This window comes from Malaclemys terrapin, chromosome 12 (assembly GCF_027887155.1).
Source record: "Malaclemys terrapin pileata isolate rMalTer1 chromosome 12, rMalTer1.hap1, whole genome shotgun sequence".
Taxonomy (NCBI): Eukaryota; Metazoa; Chordata; order Testudines; family Emydidae; genus Malaclemys; species Malaclemys terrapin.
Window position 1 is genome coordinate 30,292,167 of NC_071516.1, and position 22,260 is coordinate 30,314,426.

The following is a 22,260-nucleotide window of genomic DNA, read 5'->3' on the forward strand; positions in this document are numbered from 1 at the left end:
GTGATGCCAACAATGTCATAGTTTTATTTATTTATTAGCACTTCCAGTTCTTCCTGCTTATTCCCCATACTTCTCTCATTTGTATATAGGCATCAAAGATACTGGTTTGATCTTTCCTCCCAGTTTTGTCCTGACTCTCCTTTCTCTCTGCCAATATAGCCCACACTCCCTCTCGTTTCCGACCCATCTCCCCGGTCTCCATGTTCCCCACTTACCTGTGGGCTTTGCTCACCTGTCCCCGTCGAACCTAGTTTAAAGCCCTCCTCACTAGGTTAGCCAGTCTGTGTCCGAATAGGGTCTTTCCTCTCCTCGAAAGGTGAACGCCATTCGAGGAGAGGAAAGACCCTATTCGGACAATCATTCTTGTTGATAAGGGGCGTTAAAGCCCTTTGTGAAGGAGAAAGGGGAGTTTCACGGTGTTGAGCACCAAGGAATTCTAAACTTTGCTAAAACATCTAGTCTGCAGAAACCAGAAATGGTTGGGGCCACATTGTAACCATTGTCTTTTTTAAAGCCCATTGAGGGATGTGAGTCCCACCCTTTTAGGTATCTGGGGTGCTGGGAGAAGAGAAGAGGTGCCTGTCTCCATTTTATGGCCTCAACAAACTAAGTGCTGTGCCCCAGTTCTCGTCAGAGATCCCTGAAAAAGAACGTCTTCCCATCCATTAACATACCTGGAAAGATACTGGAACTCCTTATTAAACAATCAGTTTGTCAGCACCTACAGGACAATTTGGTTCTTAGGACTAGTGAGCATGGACTTGTCAAGAACAAATCATTCCAAACCAATCCTAGCTCCTTCTTTGGCAGGGTTACGGGCCTAGTGGAGGTGGGTAAACAGTAGATGTGATCCATCTTGGTGTTAATAAGGATATTCTCACAAACAAATTAGGGAGATGTGGTCTAGATGCAATTAGTATAATATGTGTGCACAGATGGTTGCAAGCCCATACTCCAACAGCCCAGAACCAAACACTCCTCCTCCTGGGCAGTGTGCTCCGACCTCTAATGGTCAGATGCTGCTTAGCACTGTCAGAGCAGCTTTTGCTGGGGGATTCTCCCAGCACTTTCCAATAGTGGGAAAGTATGAAATCCCCATTTGACTGCTGGGGACAGAGCCTAGAGGGGGCAGCAACTTACCCCAAGTCCCACAGGTCAATAGGAAACCAGCAATGGAACCCAGGAGTCCTGACTCCCAGTTCCCTACTCCAATCACTCCAGCGGAGCACACTCCCACCCAAAGCAGGGGGCCGGACATGAGGGCCTGGTTGTAATTGCCAGCTGTGGGAGGGAGTGTGCAGCAGTGGTTAGTGAAGGGGCCTGGAAATAAGGACTGCTGGGTCCAATCCCTGGCTCTGACACTTGGAGTGACCCTGAGCCAGTAGCTTCCCCGCCCCAGGCCTGGTTCTCATCAGTGGGGTTGGGGTCGCAGCCCCTACAGCCCAGGGGGGTTGGGAGGCTCCAGGAAGTGTGTAAAGTGCTGGGATGGGAGGAGCTGGGAGGCGCTGTCACCCCCGCACTAGGCCAGTGTTCTGCACCCCCTGCTGCTGGCCGAGTTTCTCTGTCCCTTGGCAATAAGACAGACTCTTGTTTTCACAGCCAGTCGATCGCCCAGTGCTATCACCCTGCCTGCTGGCTGGGCAGGGTAACTCCTCAGGTCACCACCACCCTCTCCAGCCTGCCTTGGCTTTGGGGAGTGAGGAAAAGGGCAAGGAATGACACTGAACATCCTCCATCCATCGCTCCATCAGCAGAGCAAGTGAGTGGCATTAGGGTTCCCCGTTGGCGTTCCCTGTCTGTCTGGGGAGAGGCAGAAAGAGGGGGAAAGAATCTCTCCCAAAGGAGATTGGATTTGCAAACCGCCCCCAGGAACCCCTCGCTCTCAGACCGGGGAGGGGCTTCTCCAGAGCCGTCTCCAGTGTGTTTGGAAAGGTCCCAGCAATGGGGCTCCCAACCCTTCCCTTGTGGGAGACCGTTCCCCAGGCTGAGCGTCTCTGAGCTGGGCCAGACCCTGTGAGCTGCTGAGCGTGGAAATCAATGGGAAAGGCAGGGGTCCTGGCCTTGCTCTGCCTCGGGACTTTGACGTGGGGAATGGTTTCCCAGGAGAAGTCCGGACTCCTGGGTTCTGTTCCTTCTCTAGCCCAGGGGGGAGTGTGGCCTGGTATGGCAGGAGGGAGCTGCTTGTCCAAAGTGACTGAATCCACTGTTCGAAAAGGAGAATCCCCGGGCATTGCAGCCCTAGGGGTGACGAGGGGGAACGCTGGGAGCAGATCATGCAATGAACTCCTGCCAGTGCGTGTAGATTGCATTACATGCACCCCTGTGCGGGAGGAGGAGCTGCTCTGGCTGGAGCAGGGATTGGGAGGGACCAAACAGGCTGGTTAGTGAGAGCCTGCCTTGACCCCAGACTCACGCCCGCTCCCCGCTGGGTTCCAGGATTGCCAGGCTCCTGAGGATGTTCAGGAAGAAGGCTCTGCAGGTGGCCCCAGAGCCTGAGGGAAGCAGCTGCCATCTTCCCCAGGAGCAGAGCGGCTCCTCCGTCCCCACTGGCGGGGAAGGAGCTCCCGGCCAGGCCAGGAGGTGGAAGTGCCCAGCCTTCTGGCGGAGAAAACCCGCTCCCAGCGCAGGCGCCGAGGTGGGAGAGGCCAGGTCGAAATGGAGCTGGGCCAGGCTGCGGCTGGGCAGGCAGGACCCAGTGCAGGAGGGGAGCCGGGCAGGGTGACTCTGGGGCATGTTGTGTGGGCAGCAGCGGCCCAGGAGCCCAGCCCTGATTCCCAGCAGGAGGCATCGCCCTGCCCGGTCACTGAGGACCTTCCAGCCTCCCCAGGGCAGGAGGTGGAGGATCCCTGTCCCACCACCAGCAGCTCGGCCCGCTCCCCATGGGACAGCAGCAGTGCCTGGGACTCAGGCAGCAGCGAGGCCGATGGGCGCCGCAGCTTTGTTCCAGGTGAGGAGCCAGGCTGGGCTCAGGGAGGGGTGAGGAGGGGGCTGTGAACACCCTGGGCCCAGGCCCTCGATCAGTGCTATGGGGGCGGGTCCCCAGCCCAGGGGTCTGGCTTGAGCCACATAAACCCCACTGACACTAGATGCTGCCACTTTGGTCCTTGGTGCTCCAGTTGGGGGGAGGCACCTCTCAGGGAGTCCAGGACAGCGTGGGGGGGTCTCTTTGCTATGGGCTCCTGAAGGAGTTGGGGGCTGAAGGCATCACTGAGAGGGGGGAGTGTGGGGCCCGATCTGCCCTGGGTCCCGGAGGTGGGAAGGGGACACATTGCCCCACCGTGCCCCTGTCCTTCCCCCGAGTGGCAGCAGGCGTCACCCTGTCCCCTTCTCTCCCTGGTGCAGGGACCGCCAGGGACTCAGGGGACGAGGAGGAGGAATGGATGGACTTGGCCACAGAGGAGGCTGCTCTCAATAACAGCCGAGAGCAGCTCCAAGGCGGAGAAAAGGTACAAACGTACCCCAGCTGTGCTGGAACCGAGACTGTCCTGCCCCTTCCCAGCACCTGACCCCCTGCAGAGGGTCTTGTCCCTGATGATCCACCAGCCCTAATAGGGACCTTTCTCCTCCATGATCTGGGACCCCAGAGGTGGGGGTGTCTGTCACACACCAGCCGGGTCTCCTCCCCCCACAGGCACTGTCCCAGTTCCTGACCCTGCTTGTGGTGGAGTGGTGGGTGATTTGGACAATGGGCGGGTCCCCATATCCCCCATTCAGGCCTGAATCCTGCAGCTGCTGTGTGGGGGCAGGGAGGTCCCTGGCTAACTGGCTCTCTCTCCCCTAACCCCACTCCTGGTGGGTGCAGGAGGAGGCCCAGCAGCTCGTGTTCCTGCACCCCATCCACCCCGCGTCTCGCTGCACAGCAGAGAGGGCAGGACACACTGGAGCCGCACTGCTGCAAGGCGGCTGTGGCGGAGAGGATTGTGGTGAGCGAGACACGGTGCCCAGCAGCTGGAGGAAAGACAGAGACATGGGAGGGGCAGGGGTCTCCCCAGGCCAGTGGATGGGGGATTGTTGGTGCTGGAGGGGCAGCTGAGGGCAGGGATTGCTGGGGCTGAAGACTGGGGAGAAGAGACGGGAGAAATTTGGAGAGTGGTCACTATTGGGCAGGAATCGGAGGAGCGGGAGGTAAGTGGGGGGATCCTGCTGGCTGTGTGGGGCCCTGGCTGTGTAATCTCCTCACTGAGAAGTGTCAGTGAGGCCCGAATCTCACACGCTCCGTTGTCTCCTTTGGGTCTCACAGAAGCTCATTGAGGAGCTGCCTGATAACTCTCCACCCGGCGCTGTCCTCGCTAACTCCCTGATTGCTGTGGGCAACCTCAGGTACCGAGACCCTCCGGCCCGGTTCCCCTAACCCCAGTGCTGCTCAGGCCCAGGGCTGGGAGTCACTGCCCCTCCCACTCCCAGGTCACCGCCCAAGGGTGGCTCCTCTGGCAGAGGTGCGGGGAAGGTTCACTCTCTCCTGGCTGAGCTGTTCTTTTCACTCCAGTAACATTGCAACGGCTTTGGGGAGAGGCTCACACCAAGGATCAGATACAGGAGGGGCAGCAGGGTCCAGGGAACAGGGGCTATTCCTGCCCTGCCACTGTCTGTCTGAGAAACCTTGGCCTTATCATTCCCTGGCTCGGTGCCTCAGTTTCCCTTCTTGCCAGCCTGTGCCTATTTCGCTGCAGTTTCACCTGCGTGTTGGTGCCAGTCCCATCCCCGCATTGCACAGTCTAATATCGGCTCCTCTCTCTTGCCAGCACCATGACACCTGCCCTGGAGCCAGAGCTGGAGACCCACCTCCTCCGAGCTGCCCTGCACGCCGTCTTCACCCTGGGCATGGAGAAGGACACCACCCAAGTGCAGGTAGATCATGCTAAAGTCATGGATTGAGGAGCCAGCTGTCATCCTGCCATGTATCCTGGCTAATTGCCTGCAGTGGGATGTGAATGAGAGAGGCCAGGATACGTGTTTGGGGTCTCACCAGTGCTTCCCAGAGACCCCTCTTCCCATCCTGTGGCAGGTGTAGCTCCAGTTTCCCTAACTCTGACCCATGGCTCTCCCTTGCTTTCAGGATCTGCCTAGGGTCTTGCCAGACCTCCTGGACGCCATGATGGGGAACCTGCTGGCAGAGTCCCCAGACACCGACAGGCTCCAGTACATCTTGGAGGTGAGCCCGATGAGAGGGGTGGGGGCAATTTTACCTTCACTCTTAGATCCATTTTCCAGTCTGTCCTCCTAGCCGGGCCACCAGTGGGCATCCTTGGTCAGGGCAGTCAGTGCAATGCGTCCTTTCCCCACAGCACATTAACTACTGGATCGTGTCCAGGGTGCTGCGAGAGAGAGGCAGGGCCGTTAAGAGCAGCACGGCCCTGCTCAGATCCACCATCACCCTCCCTGAGTTTGACGTAAGTGACCTCTGACCCCAGCTTCCTGACTCCAGGGGTAGGTGGGCTAGCTCCGACGGGCTGTAGGATCTGCTGCTGCAGGGGCTGTGGGTTAGGAATGTTCCTCTTGGGGAGGCAGAGTCAGAGCAGAGAGTGAGCCTGGCTTGAGTCAAGTTCTTCTTGTCCTAGTTAAGTGGTGACTCTGGGCTTTTAAGGGGACTGTGCTCCAGGTTCATGCCTCCCTGTCATCCTGGAGCAGCTGGGGAAGCAAGTCCTCATGGAGGGCCCTGCCCACAGCCCTGTGCTCCAGGCTTCCTTGGGGGCAGAGGAAATTAAGGGTCTGGCTCTAGCTCCTATCCTCTAGCATCTCCTGCAGAGGGGCTGAGGGGAAGGAGAGTCCTGGCCCGGGGGGGACTGGGAGCTGACAGGAAAATGCTGATGGAGTCCCCTCTCCCTCTCCCGTCCATTAGAACTCAGCGGAATTCCCCAGGATGGGTCACCACATGGCACAGCTGGCTCTGTCCGTCAGTGACCCAGCCAAGGACATCAGCCGGCAGGCCAGGGAGGGGGTTTACCGGCTCTACCAGCTGCTGCTGCACCAGAGGGGTAAGGAACCCAGCTGGGAAATGGCACCCGCTAGAAGAGTGAGACTGGGACCCCAGCCAAGTTCTCTCAGACTGACCCCGGCTGGAGGATGAGTCTCTCTATCTCTTTCTGTGTTCCACACCACGCCCTGCAATTCTGTTGGGCCGGGCACGCAGCGAGGACTCTGCCCACTGTGCAGCCACCAATGGGATTGGAAGGATACAAGCCCTGCAACCAGAAGGACAAATGTGTGTGTGTCTCTCTCCCTGTCACCTACTCCCTCCTGGGGGAAACCCAGCAGCTGATGGGGGACAAGGTGAGCAGCTGCATTAGACTCAGGAGATTGGGGCGGGGCCCAGGCCTCATTCCCATCCTGTGGCCATTCGCTGGCCTGGCACAAGGAGCCTGGTGGGGAATGAAAGGGAGAGCAGGTGCTCCTGGGAAGGGAGATGAATTCACCTCCATGAGCAGGAGCGAGCCAACTTGTCCCCGGAGCAGCTCCACCCAGCTCTTTAGCCAGGCTAATTAATGACAAGCTTTGCCTCATCCCAGACTTATGTTCTCAGGACACGGTGCTATCGCTCTTGGGAAGGGCAGGAGAGTCCCCCAAGTGCCCTCTGCGAGACTCTCCTGTCCCACAGGGCCGCACCCAATTCCTAGTGGTCTGGTGTCTGTGTCACCCGAGCCACCACCCAGAGTTGCTCCCATCACTGGCAGCCTGGGAGGCCAAGGACTGACGGGTGATGGCGTCTGACCAGGCAGGGCTGAGGCACATGGGCAGGGGACGCTTGTCCTGCTGCTGGCAAGGCTGGAGCCGTTCTGGAGAGAACAGGAGGATTCAGTCAGCAGTAGGGTTACCATGTCTAAAATAAAAAAAGAGGACCCTCCACGGGCCCTGGCCCCGCCCATTTCCCCACCCCTAGCCGCGCCCCAACTCCGCTCCTTCCCCGCCATAACTCCGCCCCCTCCTCCCTCCCACTCCCAGCCATGGGGAAAGGGCTGCCCCAGCGCTACCGGCTTCACGGTTTGCCGGGCAGCCCCCAGACCCTGCGCCCCCGGCCGGCACTTCCCCAGCGCAGCTGGAGCCTTAAAGTCTGAGAGGGGAGGAGCGAAGCAGCTCAGCTGGAGCCCGGGAAGGGAAGTGCCTGGCCCGTGGCTCGGGGTCCGGAGGCAAGGGGGGCTGCCCAAAGCCAGTAGCGCTGTCTCGGGCAGCTCGGCTCTTAAAGTCTGAGAGGGGAGGAGCGGAGCAGAGCAGCCGCGGGAGGGGAAGTGCCCGGCCGGCATTTTCCCGGACATGTTTGGCTTTTCGGCAATTCCCCCCGGACGGGGGTTTGATTGCCGAAAAGCAGGACATGTCCGGGAAAAAACGTACGTATGGTAACCCTAGTCAGCAGGGGCTGCCGATCCGTCCCATTCACCAGGGCTGCCATCCTGCGGCTTCAGCATTAGTGGCTGGGGTGACTTGGGGAAAGGTCTCAACCTCCCCACATCCCACTTCACTGCTGCCAGAATCCCTCCTGCCCCCCCGCTACAGTCCCCTCCCTACCCAACCTGGGTGGGGCTGGAGGAGAGGGGTCTGAGAACTTGAGCTGTGGATTGGAGGTGGAACAGCTGTCAGGGGCACTGAGGGGGAAGTGGCAGGAGCTCCCCGTACAAGGAGGGGGGTTGCCACTGGAGGTCACTAGGAAGGACAACAAGACTCCATCCTGGGGGTCAGGAGGGGGAATCCATCCCTCAGAGGTGGGCAGGGGCTGGGTGGAAATGCTGCTGGTTCCAGGGGCCGTTAATCCCCCCTGATTCCTCGGAGGCGTCTGAGTCTCAGACAGGTTCTCGTTCCCTTGCAGCAGGAGGACGTCACGGCCAATGTGATGCGCCAGCTCCGTATCATGCGGCACTTGCGCCAGGTGCCCGAGGCGCTGCAGGGCCTGTACCTCTGAGGCCACCAGCAACTCCCGCTCCCTGCTGCAGGTACTGCTCTGGCTCTCTGTAAATGGGGAGCTGGTGGAAGGGGAAATGGAGCGCCCTGGTACTCACAGAAACCATCTCCCCTCTCTGTGGAGCAGGGTCCTTTCCTCTGCCCCTAAATTCCTTCATCTGGGACAGGAGCTCTTTCCCTCTCACCCATTCCCCTCCCCACTTTCCTTGATCTACCCCCATCCCATTCCCCCTGCGCCCAGGCAGAGCTCTGCCTTCCCCATATGGTGCAGAAAGGCCTGTGATATGCAGGGGGTCAGATTAGATGCTCTAACTGTCTCTTCTGCCCATAAAGTCTACTCATTTCTGAGAAACCGAGTGTAGCATTGGGAGCAGCCTCTGCTGCTTTACTGTCTAGCCGGCTTGCTTCCTAGAATGAACACTCATTGAGCGGGGTGATCCACAGAGAGTAGCTCAAACCTCCAAAGGGTCTGGCCTGCGGCAGGACATTAGCACTGCAGGGGAGGGGTGGGTGTGACAGTGACATCACAAAGGCCTTTTGCAGGACCTCATCCTATTGGTCATAGGTGCTGGGGAGGTGGTGACCTCACAGAGAGATGCTGACATCAGCCAGGCAGGACAGGGGCCCAGGGCCAGGGAAACCTCTGAGTCCCCTGTAGCTTTCCTTCAGCAAGTCTCCTTCTCAAGGTCTCTCTTTGAGGACTGAGAGAGTATTAGGGGTCACGTACGTGAGCGCCAGGAGGAACCTCTTTTGAGTTTTCTCCTTTCTTTTTCCTGATTTTACTAGAAAACAGACGTCCCTGTTTAGAAGGTAAGAGCCTCCGAGAGGTTTGGAACCTGTTCAGTCTGATCCATCTGTTCCACAAGTCCTTCAGTCCAATCCACTTCCCTAATTAATTTCCTTAATTTTTTAAAGTTAGCCCTTATGAAAAAAAAAAACCTCTAGTCACAGATCTATTTTTGTTTACCCTTCCATTTAGTTTAAACTGAATTAGCTCATGATCGCTCAAACCAAGGCTGTCCCCTACAACCATTTCTTCTAAGAGATCCTCACTACTCACCAAAACCAAATCTAAAATGGCATCCCCTCTTGTTGGTTCAGCAACTACTTGGTGAAGGAATCCATCAGCTATCACATCTAGGAAAATCTGAGCCCTATTATATTAATAGCACTTGTCCTCCAGTCTATATCTGGGAAGTTAAAGTCTCCCATGATCACACAATTCCCATTAGTATTTACTTCATTAAAAGCATTGAAGAGGTCTCTATCCCTATCCAAATCAGACTCCTGTTCTAACAGACAGCAACCCCCCCGCAGAAAGGCAGAGATAGAGCCCAGGAATCGAGATGGTGGGGAAATTTCATTGAAACCGTTTCTGACCGAAAATCCTATTCAAACTAAACCAGTTTGTTTCTTGAAATCATGACAAGTGGCAATGAAAATTCTTTGTCACAATGTGTTAAATTGTCTCGTGGCACTCAAAGAGGAGACACTTAGATCTCAAAAATTAGATAAGATGCTTCAGTCTGAGCTAAGTAGTTGCTGCTCTTAACAATTGCAAAATAATACAATACAAATAAAATAAACTATTTCAGCCATTCTACTATGTCCTAATCTGATCTGAGTAAACATGATAGGACACCTCATCTTATGCACTGCTCCTAGTGACACTCTCCAATAGACCCAGCAGACCTTATTTCCAGGCTCCATCACTAACCACTGCTGCACATTCCCTCCCACAGCTGGCAATTACAACCAGGCCCTCATGTCCGGTCCCCCTGCTTTGAGAGGGAGTGTGCTCCGCTGGAGTGATTGGAGCAGGGAACTGGGAGTCAGGACTCCTGGGTTCCATTGCTGGTTTCCGATTGACCTGTGGGACTTGGGGTAAGTTGCTGCCCCCTCTAGGCTCTGTCCCCAGCAGTCAAATGGGGATTTCATACTTTCCCACTATTGGAAAGTGCTGCTCTGACAGTGCTAAGCAGCATCTGTTTGCTTGTGAGAATGTCCTATGGGACTGTGTCAAAAGCCTTATTAATACCAAGATAGATCACATCCTAAGAACCAAATTGTCCTGCAGGTGCTGACAAACCGATTGTTTAATAAGCAGAGGCGGCTCCCAATGCTACACTCGGTTTCTCAGAAATGAGTAGACTTTATGGGCAGCAGAGACCGTTAGAGCATCTAATCTGACCCCCTGCATATCACAGGCCTCCTGTCTACCACAATAGCTACTTTTGGGGCAAACACATTCCGGAAAGGCATCTAGTCTTTATTAATGACATCAAGAGATGGAGAATCCACCACTTTCCATGGTAGCTTCTTCCTGTGTTCAATCATCCTCGCTGTTGAATAGTTGTGCCTTATTTGTCATAGGAATTTGTCTCTTTTCACCTTCCAGCCATTGGGTCTTGTTCTGCCTTTCTCTGCTCGATTAAAGAGCCCTTTAATACCCAATATTTTCTCTCCATTAAGACATTTCAACACTTCAGTGAAGTCACCTTTCAATCTTCTTTTGATAAGCTAAACAGGTTGAGCTCTTTCAATAGTTCACTAGAAGGCATTTTTCTCCAGCCCTCAGAACATTTGGTGGCTCTTCGCTGCCCCAGGTCCAATTTCTAGGACCATCTTTTTCAAAGGAGGACACCAAGACTGGAGGCAGTATTCCAATAGCAGTCTCACTGCTGCTGTGTCACCTCCCTGTCCTACTCACGGCTCTGCTCCTACGTCTAATGATGGCTTTAGCCCTGTTCACCACAGCATCACACTGGGAGCTCATGTTGAGTGGCTTCTCCACTCTGGCCCCTAAATCCTTTTCAGAGTCACTGCTTTCCTGGATACACGTCCCCATTCTGGAGGTGTGGCCGGCGTGCCTTGTGGCTACGTATAGGACCTTGCATTGGGCTCTGCTCAAACTTGTTTTCTTTGAATGGGTCCAGCTGGCCGAATGAGCCACATCGCTGTATATCACTGCCCTCTCGCCATCAGGAATTACCACTCTGCCTGTATTTTGTCACCCCCCAATCTTATCCGCAGTGATTGTATGTTTTCTCCCAATTCATTGATAACAATTATTTAAAAAAATTAGTCCTTGAGAGCTTCTTCAGACCCTTAGTACCCAGGACCTGCTCCCCACAGAACAGTGAGAAAGGCCATCCAGCCCTGCTGGTACATACGGGATAAGCACAGAACAAAAACACTTTAGGAGCTGTGTTGTCCATAGGCTCTGAACAACATGTGGGGGTCAGCAGATTACAAATGTACGACAGACCTGTAGTGTACACAGGTCCCAACTGTGTCTGGGTTTCCCACCCTGCTCTAAGTTTAGTCACAGCCTCCATGTCTTTTCCCCCGTTTCCCTTAACCCCACGTCACTGCAGAAGAGAGATTTTCTGGTAGCCAGCTGGCTCTCCTGCATGTGGATATCATTCCAAAAGACGTGCTCTGGCTCAGTCCCATGCTATGGTTGGCTGAAGGAACCACTTGGTGACATTCCAGGCCCTGAGTTATACAGGAGGGGCGACTAGATGCACATAATGGTCCTTTCTGACCTGAACCTCTACCAATCGCTACATTTTCTGCTGCTAGGAAGAGAACTCTGGACCTATTTTCTCTCATTCACTTTAAGTCGGAATAATTTCAATCCAGGGCAAAGGATTTCCTCTTCCATTCTGTCTTCAGCACCTTTGCGAGCAACCAGTTACTGTTACCCACAGGTTACCAGTTTCAACCTGTCCCAGGGTGAGATGGCCAGGAAAGGGGTTGGAGCTCAACTGCACCTGGCCCAAGTGATGCAGCTCCCAAGGGTGAAGGGAATAAGTGCGGGGGTCACGTGACAAGACGCAGCCTGTGACTAGGACCCAGGCCTGCTGAGAGATAGAAGGGCAGCCTGTGCTCAGCCAGGAGAGAGACCCCAAGGGAAGCAGGCATGGGAGGGGCTTGGAGAGTCCTTTAAAGGTCAGGGACAAGCTGGGAAGGGGCCAGGCTGAGCACTAAGGACAAGGCCCTAGGAGGGAAAGACAGGGCAGTTTAGGAGATGGGGCAGATAGTCCAGTTGGTTTCGGCTCCCAGGACCAGACACCCAGAGGTGAAGGTCGTTGTCGGGGCTTCTGTCCTTTTTCCCCAGTGTAGATTTGATAGTGAAGAAGACTGATGCCGTAAGGGGGAAGTGAGTTACCCCAAGGTCACCCAGTGAGTTTATATCACGAATGCATACTCGGAAGGATCCAATAGAAACATGGACTTTCCAGTCTCTTCTTTCTAGGAGTCCCCAGGGCTAAGGTAAAACCCCTGCTGCCCCTCCCCATTCTGCTCACTTCCAAGATGTGCTGGAGTTTGTCTGTGCTGGGGGGTGCTGTCAGCAGGATCGAGAGCTCGTCATCCATGTTCTCTGGGCAGGCCTTGCTCAGAGCCTGCCAGCGGAGGGAGACCAGGGGTCAGGATTATGAAACCTGGGGTGACACCTGCCAGGATGACAGCATGCTCTGTAGTCCTTGCCCAGAGCAGCTCTCTGCAGAGGGCCTGGTGCACAGCAGGGTAGGGAACAGCCAAGCTGCTAGGGATGGGAGCTGGGCTTCCTGGCAGAGTCCAGCACTCAAAGCCCAGCATCTGCAAGGAAGGGATTCCCCACAGAGGGGCAACATCATCTCCCACACACAGGGAGTCTCCCCCTGACACTTGATTCATCCTATGGCCTGTTCCCATCTCTGCCCACCACACTCCCAACTCAGCAGCTCCAGCTACCGAAGAGCCTTCCTGCTCCTGGGACAGAGGAGTAGGTTGATGATCTACCTGGATGTGAGCGTTGGCCTTCCCCATGCCCAGGGTCTAGACTCCATTCAGGGCAGCGCACAGGAACTGTGATTCCTATTCTGGATCTAGTGGCAGCTTCAGTTTGCTGGCAGGAGACTGTACATGAGACCTTGCATTTGCGGGGGTGACACAGTCCCTAACATGTGCATGGGAGTTTGAGCAACAGGGCAGAGGCCTGTGTGGGGCAAGGAGGGCAGGGATTTGGGAAGCAAGAGGAGAGGATCAAACCCTTTCTTAATGTGGGTCGGGATGAGCCCCATTTCAAAGACAGAGAAAGTGAGGCACCAGGTGGGAGAGTGACCTGGCCAGGATCACGTTACCGCTCAGTGGCAGGACTGCAAACAACCCGTTCCCTGATCTCCTCACTGGACCCTGCTGCCCCTCCTGTATGACCCCTCCAGCCATCCTAGCCCACAGGCCATCCCCACCACTCTCCTTTACCAGGCTGTTTCCACAATGGAAGCAGGCTTGTAACAGAGTTCACACACCAATAGGTGCCCATTCCTTCAAGGCCAGGGGTCACAGATTTCTTGGGCTAGCACGCCCGCCAGCAGGTTTTTGGCTGGGAACTCAGCCCTTCAGCCAGGCGACCATCTTTTAGTCCACTCCTTCCTGGGTCGCGCTCATCCCAAACGAAAAGTCAAAAAATGTCTTTAACTGAAACAAGATCCTCTGTCCCTTGGGGGCTTTTCCTCAGCCTGACTTTGGCTCGGCCTGCCCTTGCTGGCCTTGGTAGCCCTTTCTATGGCCCTGTACATCCCCTTCCTTAGAGACCGTGGGAGAACCAGTCCTACCCTGGATTCTAGGTTCTGCCCCAAGGCCCTGTACCAAACAGCTAGGCCTGCTCCTGTACCTTTGTTGCGGTTTCCCCTGGTTTCCCCTCAGCTGGAGCTCACTCTGTAATCCATTTGGCCTAGCTCCAGGCTTTATAGCCCACAGGCCAAGCCCCCCGTTATATACCCTCCTCCTTAGAACCTGGCCCACGCGGGGGCAAGTTCTATTCTTCTCCAAGCTTCATCCCTCCTCATCTCATCGCTGTCACCGGCTGCGCGCTTGTACAGCCTGTGCGCAGTGTCTGCAGCTCCACTGCCAGCTCGCTCGGGGCAAACCTTCTCTTCTGCAGTATCCCGACGCTCTTCCTGCAGCCACTCAGTCTCATGAACAGCTGCTTGCAGAGCCTCTTCTGAAGCCTTTAGCGTCTTCTGTTGCCTTTTTGCTACTGCCGCTGCATATGCCAAAACCTTTTCGGTCAGGGTCTGAGAACCCACCATGGACTGCTCCACCCTTGTGTTTGTCCCTCCTCCAGTCTGCTTCATCTCTGGGCCAATCATTTCGTCCTTCATCTCCCTGCAGCACCCGACAGGGTGTGTTGGTGGAGGGTCTGCAAGGTCCATAGTCACCCCAACCACCTCCACCTTGCCTGGCTCATGGGGGTTTGTGTCAGAGGACACCTTCTCCTTTCTTTCTAACTTCTTAGGGCCCTGGCCCCTCGTTCAGCCACTCAGCAATTTCCTAAGCAGGCCGTGTCTTTAGATATGGCCTGCTTCTCTGCCCCCAAAACAAAGAACTCTTGCTCCCATCTTGGCATTAGGCCACGCTTGTACCCTTTCTCATGCCCTTCTCCCTGGGCTAACCTTCTCAGCACAGCCCAGGCATGCTCTCCTTCTCTGCTCTTTTTGTCCATGGGCATAGCAGACCCTGGGTTGATTTCCCTTTGCAGGATCTCTCACAGGTATTGCTGCTGCTGCGTCTGTAGCTGCACCTGCATTTCCTTCTGCGTCTGTTGGTTTTCTAGGAGCTGCTGGAGAAACCCCTAGATCTGCTTAGCCAGTCCCTGGAACTGAAGTGGGAAATCCAGCGACCAGCTTGGTCCCTTGATACACTTGCTTGGGGGAGGAATAGCTCAGTGGTTTGAGCATTGGCCTGCTAAACCCGGGGTTGTGAGTTCAATCCTTGAGGGGGCCATTTAGAGATCAGGGCAAAAAACTGTCTGGGGATTGGTCCTGCTTTGAGCAGGGGGTTGGACTAGATGACCTCCGGAGGTCCCTTCCAACCCTGATATTCTATGATTCCTTCAGCAACCAAGACTTCCCTCACGGATCACAGGGGGAACTCAATCCTGCCAGCTATGCCAATCATAAATGAATCTACTCATCGTTAGCTGCCCCCCGGCGGTCAGGCATGGCATCACAGCCCTCTCGCTGGGCTAGCGTCCCCCATCCATGGTCGCTCCAGCACCATGGCAGTTTCTCTGCCTGGTAACGCCGGCCAGGTCACCACCTTTAGTCCACCCTTCTGGGACCCAGCTTGCCTCACACTAAAAGTCCAAAGAGGTCTTTCCACAGACAGAAGTCCTTCTGCCATCGCTGGGGCACTTGCTCAGCCTGTAGCCCCCTTGCTGGGCTTGGGAACCCTCTCCAGGTGCGTGTACGCCGCCTCCTCTGGGGCCGGTAGAGGAACCCAGTCCCACCCTGACATTGATAGCAGCTCAGGGCCCTGGACCCAACAGCTAGGTCTGCACCTTTCTCTTTGCTGCACTTTTCCAACCTCTCTTCTCAAGTTCCCCTCCAGGCTTTCCTTACTGCTCTGAACTTCCTACTTCGTTCTCAATCCTGTTGCTACCCCAGCTGGGGTGTATCACCACTGAAGTCTGGCTCTTTACGGGGGCGGATATGGTGCCTCTCAGTTCGGGCTCATTCTGTAATCAGCTTTCTGTGAGTGCCAGGGGGCTCCATTTCCCCTTCCACTAGCTCCCCATTTACAGAGAGCCAGAGCAGTACCTGCAGCAGGGAGCGGGAGTTGCTGGTGGCCTCAGAGGCACAGGCCCTGCAGCGCCTCGGGCACCTGGCGCAAGTGCCGCATGATACGGAGCTGGCGCATCACATTGGCCGTGACGTCCTCCTGCTGCAAGGGAACGAGAACCTGTTTGAGACTCAGACGCCTCCGAGGAATCAGGGGGGATTAACGGCCCCTGGAACCAGCAGCATTTCCACCCAGCCTCTGCCCACCTCTGAGGGATGGATTCCCCCTCCTGACCCCCAGGATTGAGTCTTGTTGTCCTTCCTAGTGACCTCCAGTGGCAACCCCCCTCCTTGTACGGGGAGCTCCTACCACTTCCCCCTCAGTGCCCATGACAGCTGTTCCACCTCCAATCCACAGCTCAAGTTCTCAGACCCCTCTCCTCCAGCCCCACCCAGTTTGGGTAGGGAGGGGACTGTAGCGGGGGGGGGGGCAGGAGGGATTCTGGCAGCAGTGAAGTGGGATGTGGGGAGGTTGAGACCTTTCCCCAAGTCACCCCAGCCACTAATGCTGAAGCCGCAGGATGGCAGCCCTGGTGAATGGGACGGATCGGCAGCCCCTGCTAACTGAATCCTCCTGTTCTCTCCAGCAGGGCCGGCTTTAGGAAGGGCGGGGCCAAATTCGAACATTTTTGGCGGGGCCCCGGCAGGGATGACTAACAAAAAAAATAATGTAAAAAAAAGCCTTTCATTTCTTCCATGTATTATTTACTTTCCATAACTATATAAATAATAAAATTATGTATTATGTACATTGTATCATATATGCTGTTGATCGGTTATTAATGAGCTCCATTTCACGTGTGTGGGTCCCCGCCACTCCCTGTGGGTGTGCTAGGGTGACCAGATGTCCTGATTTTATAGGGACAGTCCCGATTTTGGAGTCTTTTTCTTATAGGATCCTATTATCCCCCACCCCCTGTCCGATTTTTCACACTTGCTGTCTGGTCACCCTAGTGGTGTGCACATGTGTGGGTCCCAGCTGCTCCCTGCCCCCCTCATTGGGGGGGGGCTGAGGGGAGGGACTGGCCAGGGGCACTCAGAGCTCGGGGGAGGGGCTGTCCGGGGGGGCACTCAGAGCCCCAGGAGGTGGGTGGGGGAGGGGCACACAGGATTTCAGGAATTCCCTGGCTTTGAAGAGCTGCTGGCGGCAGGGAGGAACCAGCCGTGACAATCCCCACTTGGGATCCCTGGCTGGGCTAGTGGCTATGGGGGTCCGTGGCCAAGCTGCAGCGGAAGGTGACCTGAAGGAAATGCCTCGGCCTTGGCCTCCGGCTAGGAAGGGCCTGGGCCAGACAATGACCCACCGCGCAGTGTTCCAGCTCCCTGCCCCACACCTGCGGGGCACGGCCCCTCCTCTGTAGGGAGGTTGGCATGTACCTTAGTGCTGCTTCCTCCATCCCCAAAGGCCTCTAGCAGCCAGTCTCTGGCAACCCCTGCCGTTCAGTACGCACATTACCCTGCTGTGACATACCGGGGGGGGGAACCCTCGGGGATGGGGGGGCTGTCACACAGCTGGGCAATTTAACCCGGCTGGGCTGGGGTGACTGTCTCCCTGGAGCTGGGGTCTCAGCCCAGGTGTCTCTCTGCCCTTCCCCCCAGTCGCCCCCAGGCGAGGTGGGAGCGCCCCACGTTGCGTTCCAGCCCCACATTCGCACCCACAAGTGCTGGTGGGTTCCAATCCCAGCTGAACACGCCCACCCAGCGCTAGTGCGGAGCAGAGGGGCCCAGCGCTGCCCCACAGACCCTCTGGCTCTCCGAGCCTGCTCTTACCCATCACCGCAGCACGTCTGGCCCAGGCTAAACACTGCTGCTCTGTGCAGAGAGGCTGGCACTTCTCGCTCCTGCCGTACGAGGGGCAGGTGCTGCTACCGACTGCTCCCCCTAACCCCCGCCCTGCTGCGCTCTGGGGATGCTGCCCTGCTGTGGAGCTCTCAGGTGTCTTGAACTGGAATATGTTTGGAGAGAAACTGCTAAGAAGCCTTATCAGCCCCGAGCAGAGAGTACCTGGGAGCCTGTCTGGGTCGGGCGGGTCTGGTACAGCCTCCCCCAGATAAGGCTCTTCCCTGGACCTGCCACCCATTGGAATCTGGAACGATTCCCTCCGAGGTAACACCCGGGGCAGCCAGGGCAGGGCAGGGCACGGCCTGCTCCCCTGGAGCGTTAGGGCTTTCAGGAGTCAGAGGTGTCAGCGGAGCAGGTTGTATGTTAAAGCAGCGAAGGCAGTTGGGGGGCAGAGGAATTGGGTGCTTTGCCATTGCACTTGATCAGCTCAATTTGAAAATTCTTTCAAAGGAAATCCAGATGTATACATCTGACTGGGGTACATGTACACACATGCACACGCACACTCACGTGCACACACTCATGTGCACATACACGTACACACATACATACACACATGTATACATACACATATGTACAGACGTACACATACACGCACACACGCTGTCCCTGGAGCGCCCCAGGATTCGACTAACAGGGTGGCTGGCTATTATGGAGGCACAAAGGGGCTGGGAGAAAATAATCAAGAACTTTTGCTGAAAATGCAAACCTAAGCTGGAAATCTGTGCAGGGCTGGGCTCAGCGAAAATGATCTTTTTAGCTGTTCTTATTAACCGTGGTCTTTACTTCCTGGTTTGCGTCGGACCCAGGCAGGAGACTGGGCTGCTGTCAGCTGTAGAAGCCATTGGAATGAGCCAGGTCGGAATGAGCCAGGCCCTCAGAGCATTCTGCCACCAATCGCCCCAGCAGTCACTGATCCACACCAAACCACGTCCTTCCAGTCAGGCAGTTTCATATGCACACGTCAAACCCTTGGTTTGCCACTCAGACACCACGGTGATGGGCACTGTAAGGACCGAGAGACGCTAAACAGGCAGACAGACAAGGAAATAGTGGCCCTGCCTACAGGTGTGTGTGTGGTGCAAACGGATGAACACCAGTTGCTGGCTGAAGGCACAACCTTAATTCCCGCATCTCCTGTCTGTCAGCTATCGTTCGCTTGGCAGCCTGAGCTCCGATTTCTAACGCAGCGTTTTGCTCTGGCCTATTGTGGTTCTCATGTCCGGGGGCGCCTTGGCCCCTGGTATCAGGAGCGGTGCTAAGGAGGCTGCTTTTCAAAGGTCCTTAAGTAGAGTTGCCAACTTTCTACTTGCACAAAACCAAACGCCCTTGACCCAACCCCTTTCATGCCCCTTCCCCAAGGCCCCACCCCCACTCACTCCAGCCCAGCCCACTTCCCTCAGTCGCTCGCTCTTACACCCTCACTCACTTTCACTGGGCTGCAGCTGGGGGTTGGAGTGCAGGGAGGGGTGAGGGCTCCGGTGGGGATGCGGGCTCTGGGATTGGGCTGGAGATTAGGGATTAGGGTACAGGAGGGGGTTCCGACCTGGGGCAGGGGGTTGGGGTGCCGGGTGTGAGGTCTGGGAGGGAATTTGGGTGTGGGAGGGGGTTCCGACCTGGGGTAGGGTTTCTGGGTGCGAGCTCCGGCCAGGCGGCGCTTACCTCAGCCGGCTCCTGGTCATAGAATCATAGAATCATAGAATATCAGAGTTGGAAGGGACCTCAAGAGGTCATCTAGTCCAACCCCCTGCTCAAAGCAGGACCAATTCCCAGCTAAATCATCCCAGCCAGGGCTTTGTCAAGCCGGGCCTTAAAAACCTCCAAGGAAGGAGACTCCACCACCTCCCTAGGTAACGCATTCCAGTGTTTCACCACCCTCCTAGTGAAATAGTTTTTCCTGATATCCAACATGGACCTCTCCCACTGCAACTTGAGACCATTGCTCCTTGTTCTGTCATCTGTCACCACTGAGAACAGCCGAGCTCCATCCTCTTTGGAACCCCCCTTCAGGTAGTTGAAGGCTGCTATCAAATCCCCCCTCATTCTTCTCTTCTGGAGACTAAACAATCCCAGTTCCCTCAGCCTCTCCTCATAAGTCATGTGCTCCAGACCCCTAATCATTTTTGTTGCCCTCCGCTGGACTCTTTCCAATTTTTCCACATCCTTCTTGTAGTGTGGGGCCCAAAACTGGACACAGTATTCCAGATGAGGCCTCACCAATGTCGAATAAAGGGGAATGATCACGTTCCTTGATCTGCTGGCAATGCCCCTACTTATACAGCCCAAAATGCCGTTAGCCTTCTTGGCAACAAGAACACACTGTTGACTCATATCCAGCTTCTCGTCCACTGTGACCCCTAGGTCCTTTTCTGCAGAACTGCTACCTAGCCATTCGGACCCTAGTCTGTAGCAGTGCATGGGATTCTTCCGTCCTAAGTGCAGGACTCTGCACTTGTCCTTGTTGAACCTCATCAGGTTTTTTTTGGCCCAATCCTCTAATTTGTCTAGGTCCCTCTGTATCCGATCCCTACCATCTAGTGTATCTACCACGCCTCCTAGTTTAGTGTCATCTGCAAACTTGCTGAGAGTGCAGTCCACACCATCCTCCAGATCATTAATAAAGATATTAAACAAAACTGGCCCCAGGACTGACCCTTGGGGCACTCCGCTTGAAACCGGCTGCCAACTACATATGGAGCCATTGATCACTACCCGTTGAGCCCGACGATCTAGCCAGCTTTCTATCCACCTTACAGTCCATTCATCCAGCCCATACTTCTTTAACTTGGCGGCAAGAATACTGTGGGAGACCGTATCAAAAGCTTTGCTAAAGTCAAGGAATAACACATCCACTGCTTTCCCCTCATCCACAGAGCCAGTTATCTCATCATAGAAGGAAATTAGGTTAGTCAGGCACGACTTCCCCTTGGTGAATCCATGCTGACTGTTCCTGATCACTTTCCTCTCCTCTAAATGTTTCATAATTGATTCCTTGAGGACCTGCTCCATGATTTTTCCAGGGACTGAGGTGAGGCTGACTGGCCTGTAGTTCCCCGGATCCTCCTTCTCCCCTTTTTTAAAGATGGGCACTACATTAGCCTTTTTCCAGTCATCCGGGACCTCCCCCGATCGCCATGAGTTTTCAAAAATAATGGCCAATGGCTCTGCAATCTCACCCGCCAACTCCTTTAGCACCCTCGGATGCAGCGCATCCGGCCCCATGGACTTGTGCACGTCCAGTTTTTCTAAATAGTCCCGAACCACTTCTTTCTCCACAGAGGGCTGGTCACCTTCTCCCCATGCTGTACTGCCCAGTGCAGCAGTCTGGGAGCTCACCTTGTGCGTGAAGACAGAGGCAAAAAAATCATTGAGTACATTACCTTTTTCCACATCCTCGGTCACTAGGTGGCCTCCCTCATTCAGTAAGGGGACCACACTTTCCTTGACTTTCTTCTTCTTGCTAACATACCTGAAGAAACCCTTCTTGTTACTCTTAACATCTCTTGCTATCTGCAACTCCAAGTGTGATTTGGCCTTCCTGATTTCACTCCTGCATGCCTGAGCAATATTTTTATACTCCTCCCTGGTCATTTGTCCAATCTTCCACTTCTTGTAAGCTTCTTTTTTGCGTTTAAGATCAGCAAGGATTTCACTGTTTAGCCAAGCTGGTCGCCTGCCATATTTACTATTCTTTCTACGCATCGGGATGGTTTGTTCCTGCAACCTCAATAAGGATTCTTTAAAATACAGCCAGCTCTCCTGGACCCCTTTGCCCTTCATGTTATTCTCCCAGGGGATCCTGCCCATCTGTTCCCTGAGGGAGTCAAAGTCTGCTTTTCTGAAGTCCAGGGTCCGTATTCTGCTGATCTCCTTTCTTCCTTGTGTCAGGATCCTGAACTCGACCATCTCATGGTCACTGCCTCCCAGGTTCCCATCCACTTTTGCTTCCCCTACTAATTCTTCCCTGTTTGTGAGCAGCAGATCAAGAAAAGCTCTGCCCCTAGTTGATTCCTCCAGCACTTGCACCAGGAAATTGTCCCCTACACTTTCCAAAAATGTCCTAGATTGTCTGTGCACCGCTGTATTGCTCTCCCAGCAGATATCAGGGTGATTCAAGTCTCCCATGAGAACCAGGGCCTGCGATCTAGCAACTTCTGCTAGTTGCCAGAAGAAAGCCTCGTCCACCTCATCCCCCTGGTCTGATGGTCTATAGCAGACTCCAACCACGACATCACCCTTGTTGCTCACACTTCTCAACTTTATCCAGAGACTCTCAGGTTTTTCTGCAGTTTCATACCGGAGCTCTGAGCAGTCATACTCCTCTCTTACATACAACGCAACTCCCCCACCTTTTCTGCCCTGCCTGTCCTTCCTGAACAGTTTATATCCATCCATGACAGTACTCCAGTCATGTGAGTTATCCCAGCAAGTCTCTGTTATTCCAGTCACATCATAGTTCCCTGACTGTGCCAGGACTTCCAGTTCTCCCTGCTTGTTTCCCAGGCTTCTTGCATTTGTGTATAGGCACTTAGATAACTCATCGATCGTCCCTCTTTCTCAGCATGAGACAGGAGTCCTCCCCCCTTGCGCTCTCCTGCTTGTGCTTCCTCCCAGGATCCCATTTCCCCACTTACCTCAGGGCTTTGGTCTCCTTCCCCCGGTGAACCTAGTTTAAAGCCCTCCTCACTAGGTTAGCCAGCCTGCTGGCGAAGATGCTCTTCCCTCTCTTCGTTAGGTGGAGCCCGTCTCTGCCTAGCACTCCTCCTTCTTAGAACACCATCCCATGGTCGAAGAATCCAAAGCCTTCTCTCTGACACCACCTGCGTAGCCACTCGTTGACTTCCACGATTCGACGATCTCTACCCCGGCCTTTTCCTTGCACAGGGAGGATGAACGAGAACACCACTTGCGCATCAAA

General features: G+C 55.0%; 1 protein-coding gene across 2 annotated transcripts in view; it reads right to left on the reverse strand.

The window, feature by feature from the left end:
* LOC128845836 (fibrinogen-like protein 1-like protein) overlaps positions 1–21,992 on the reverse strand; it is a 38,055-nt gene extending 16,063 nt beyond the window's left edge. Inside the window, exon 1 of one of the 2 annotated variants that reach the window (XM_054044873.1) lies at positions 20,519–20,582. In XM_054044873.1, the coding sequence (XP_053900848.1) occupies positions 20,519–20,564 (46 nt within the window). In that variant the 5' untranslated portion in view covers positions 20,565–20,582. Of the gene's footprint in view, positions 1–20,518; positions 20,583–21,976 lie in introns of those variants that run through there. The other variant, XM_054044874.1, reaches the window with a different exon arrangement.
* Positions 21,993–22,260: the final 268 nt, after the last annotated feature.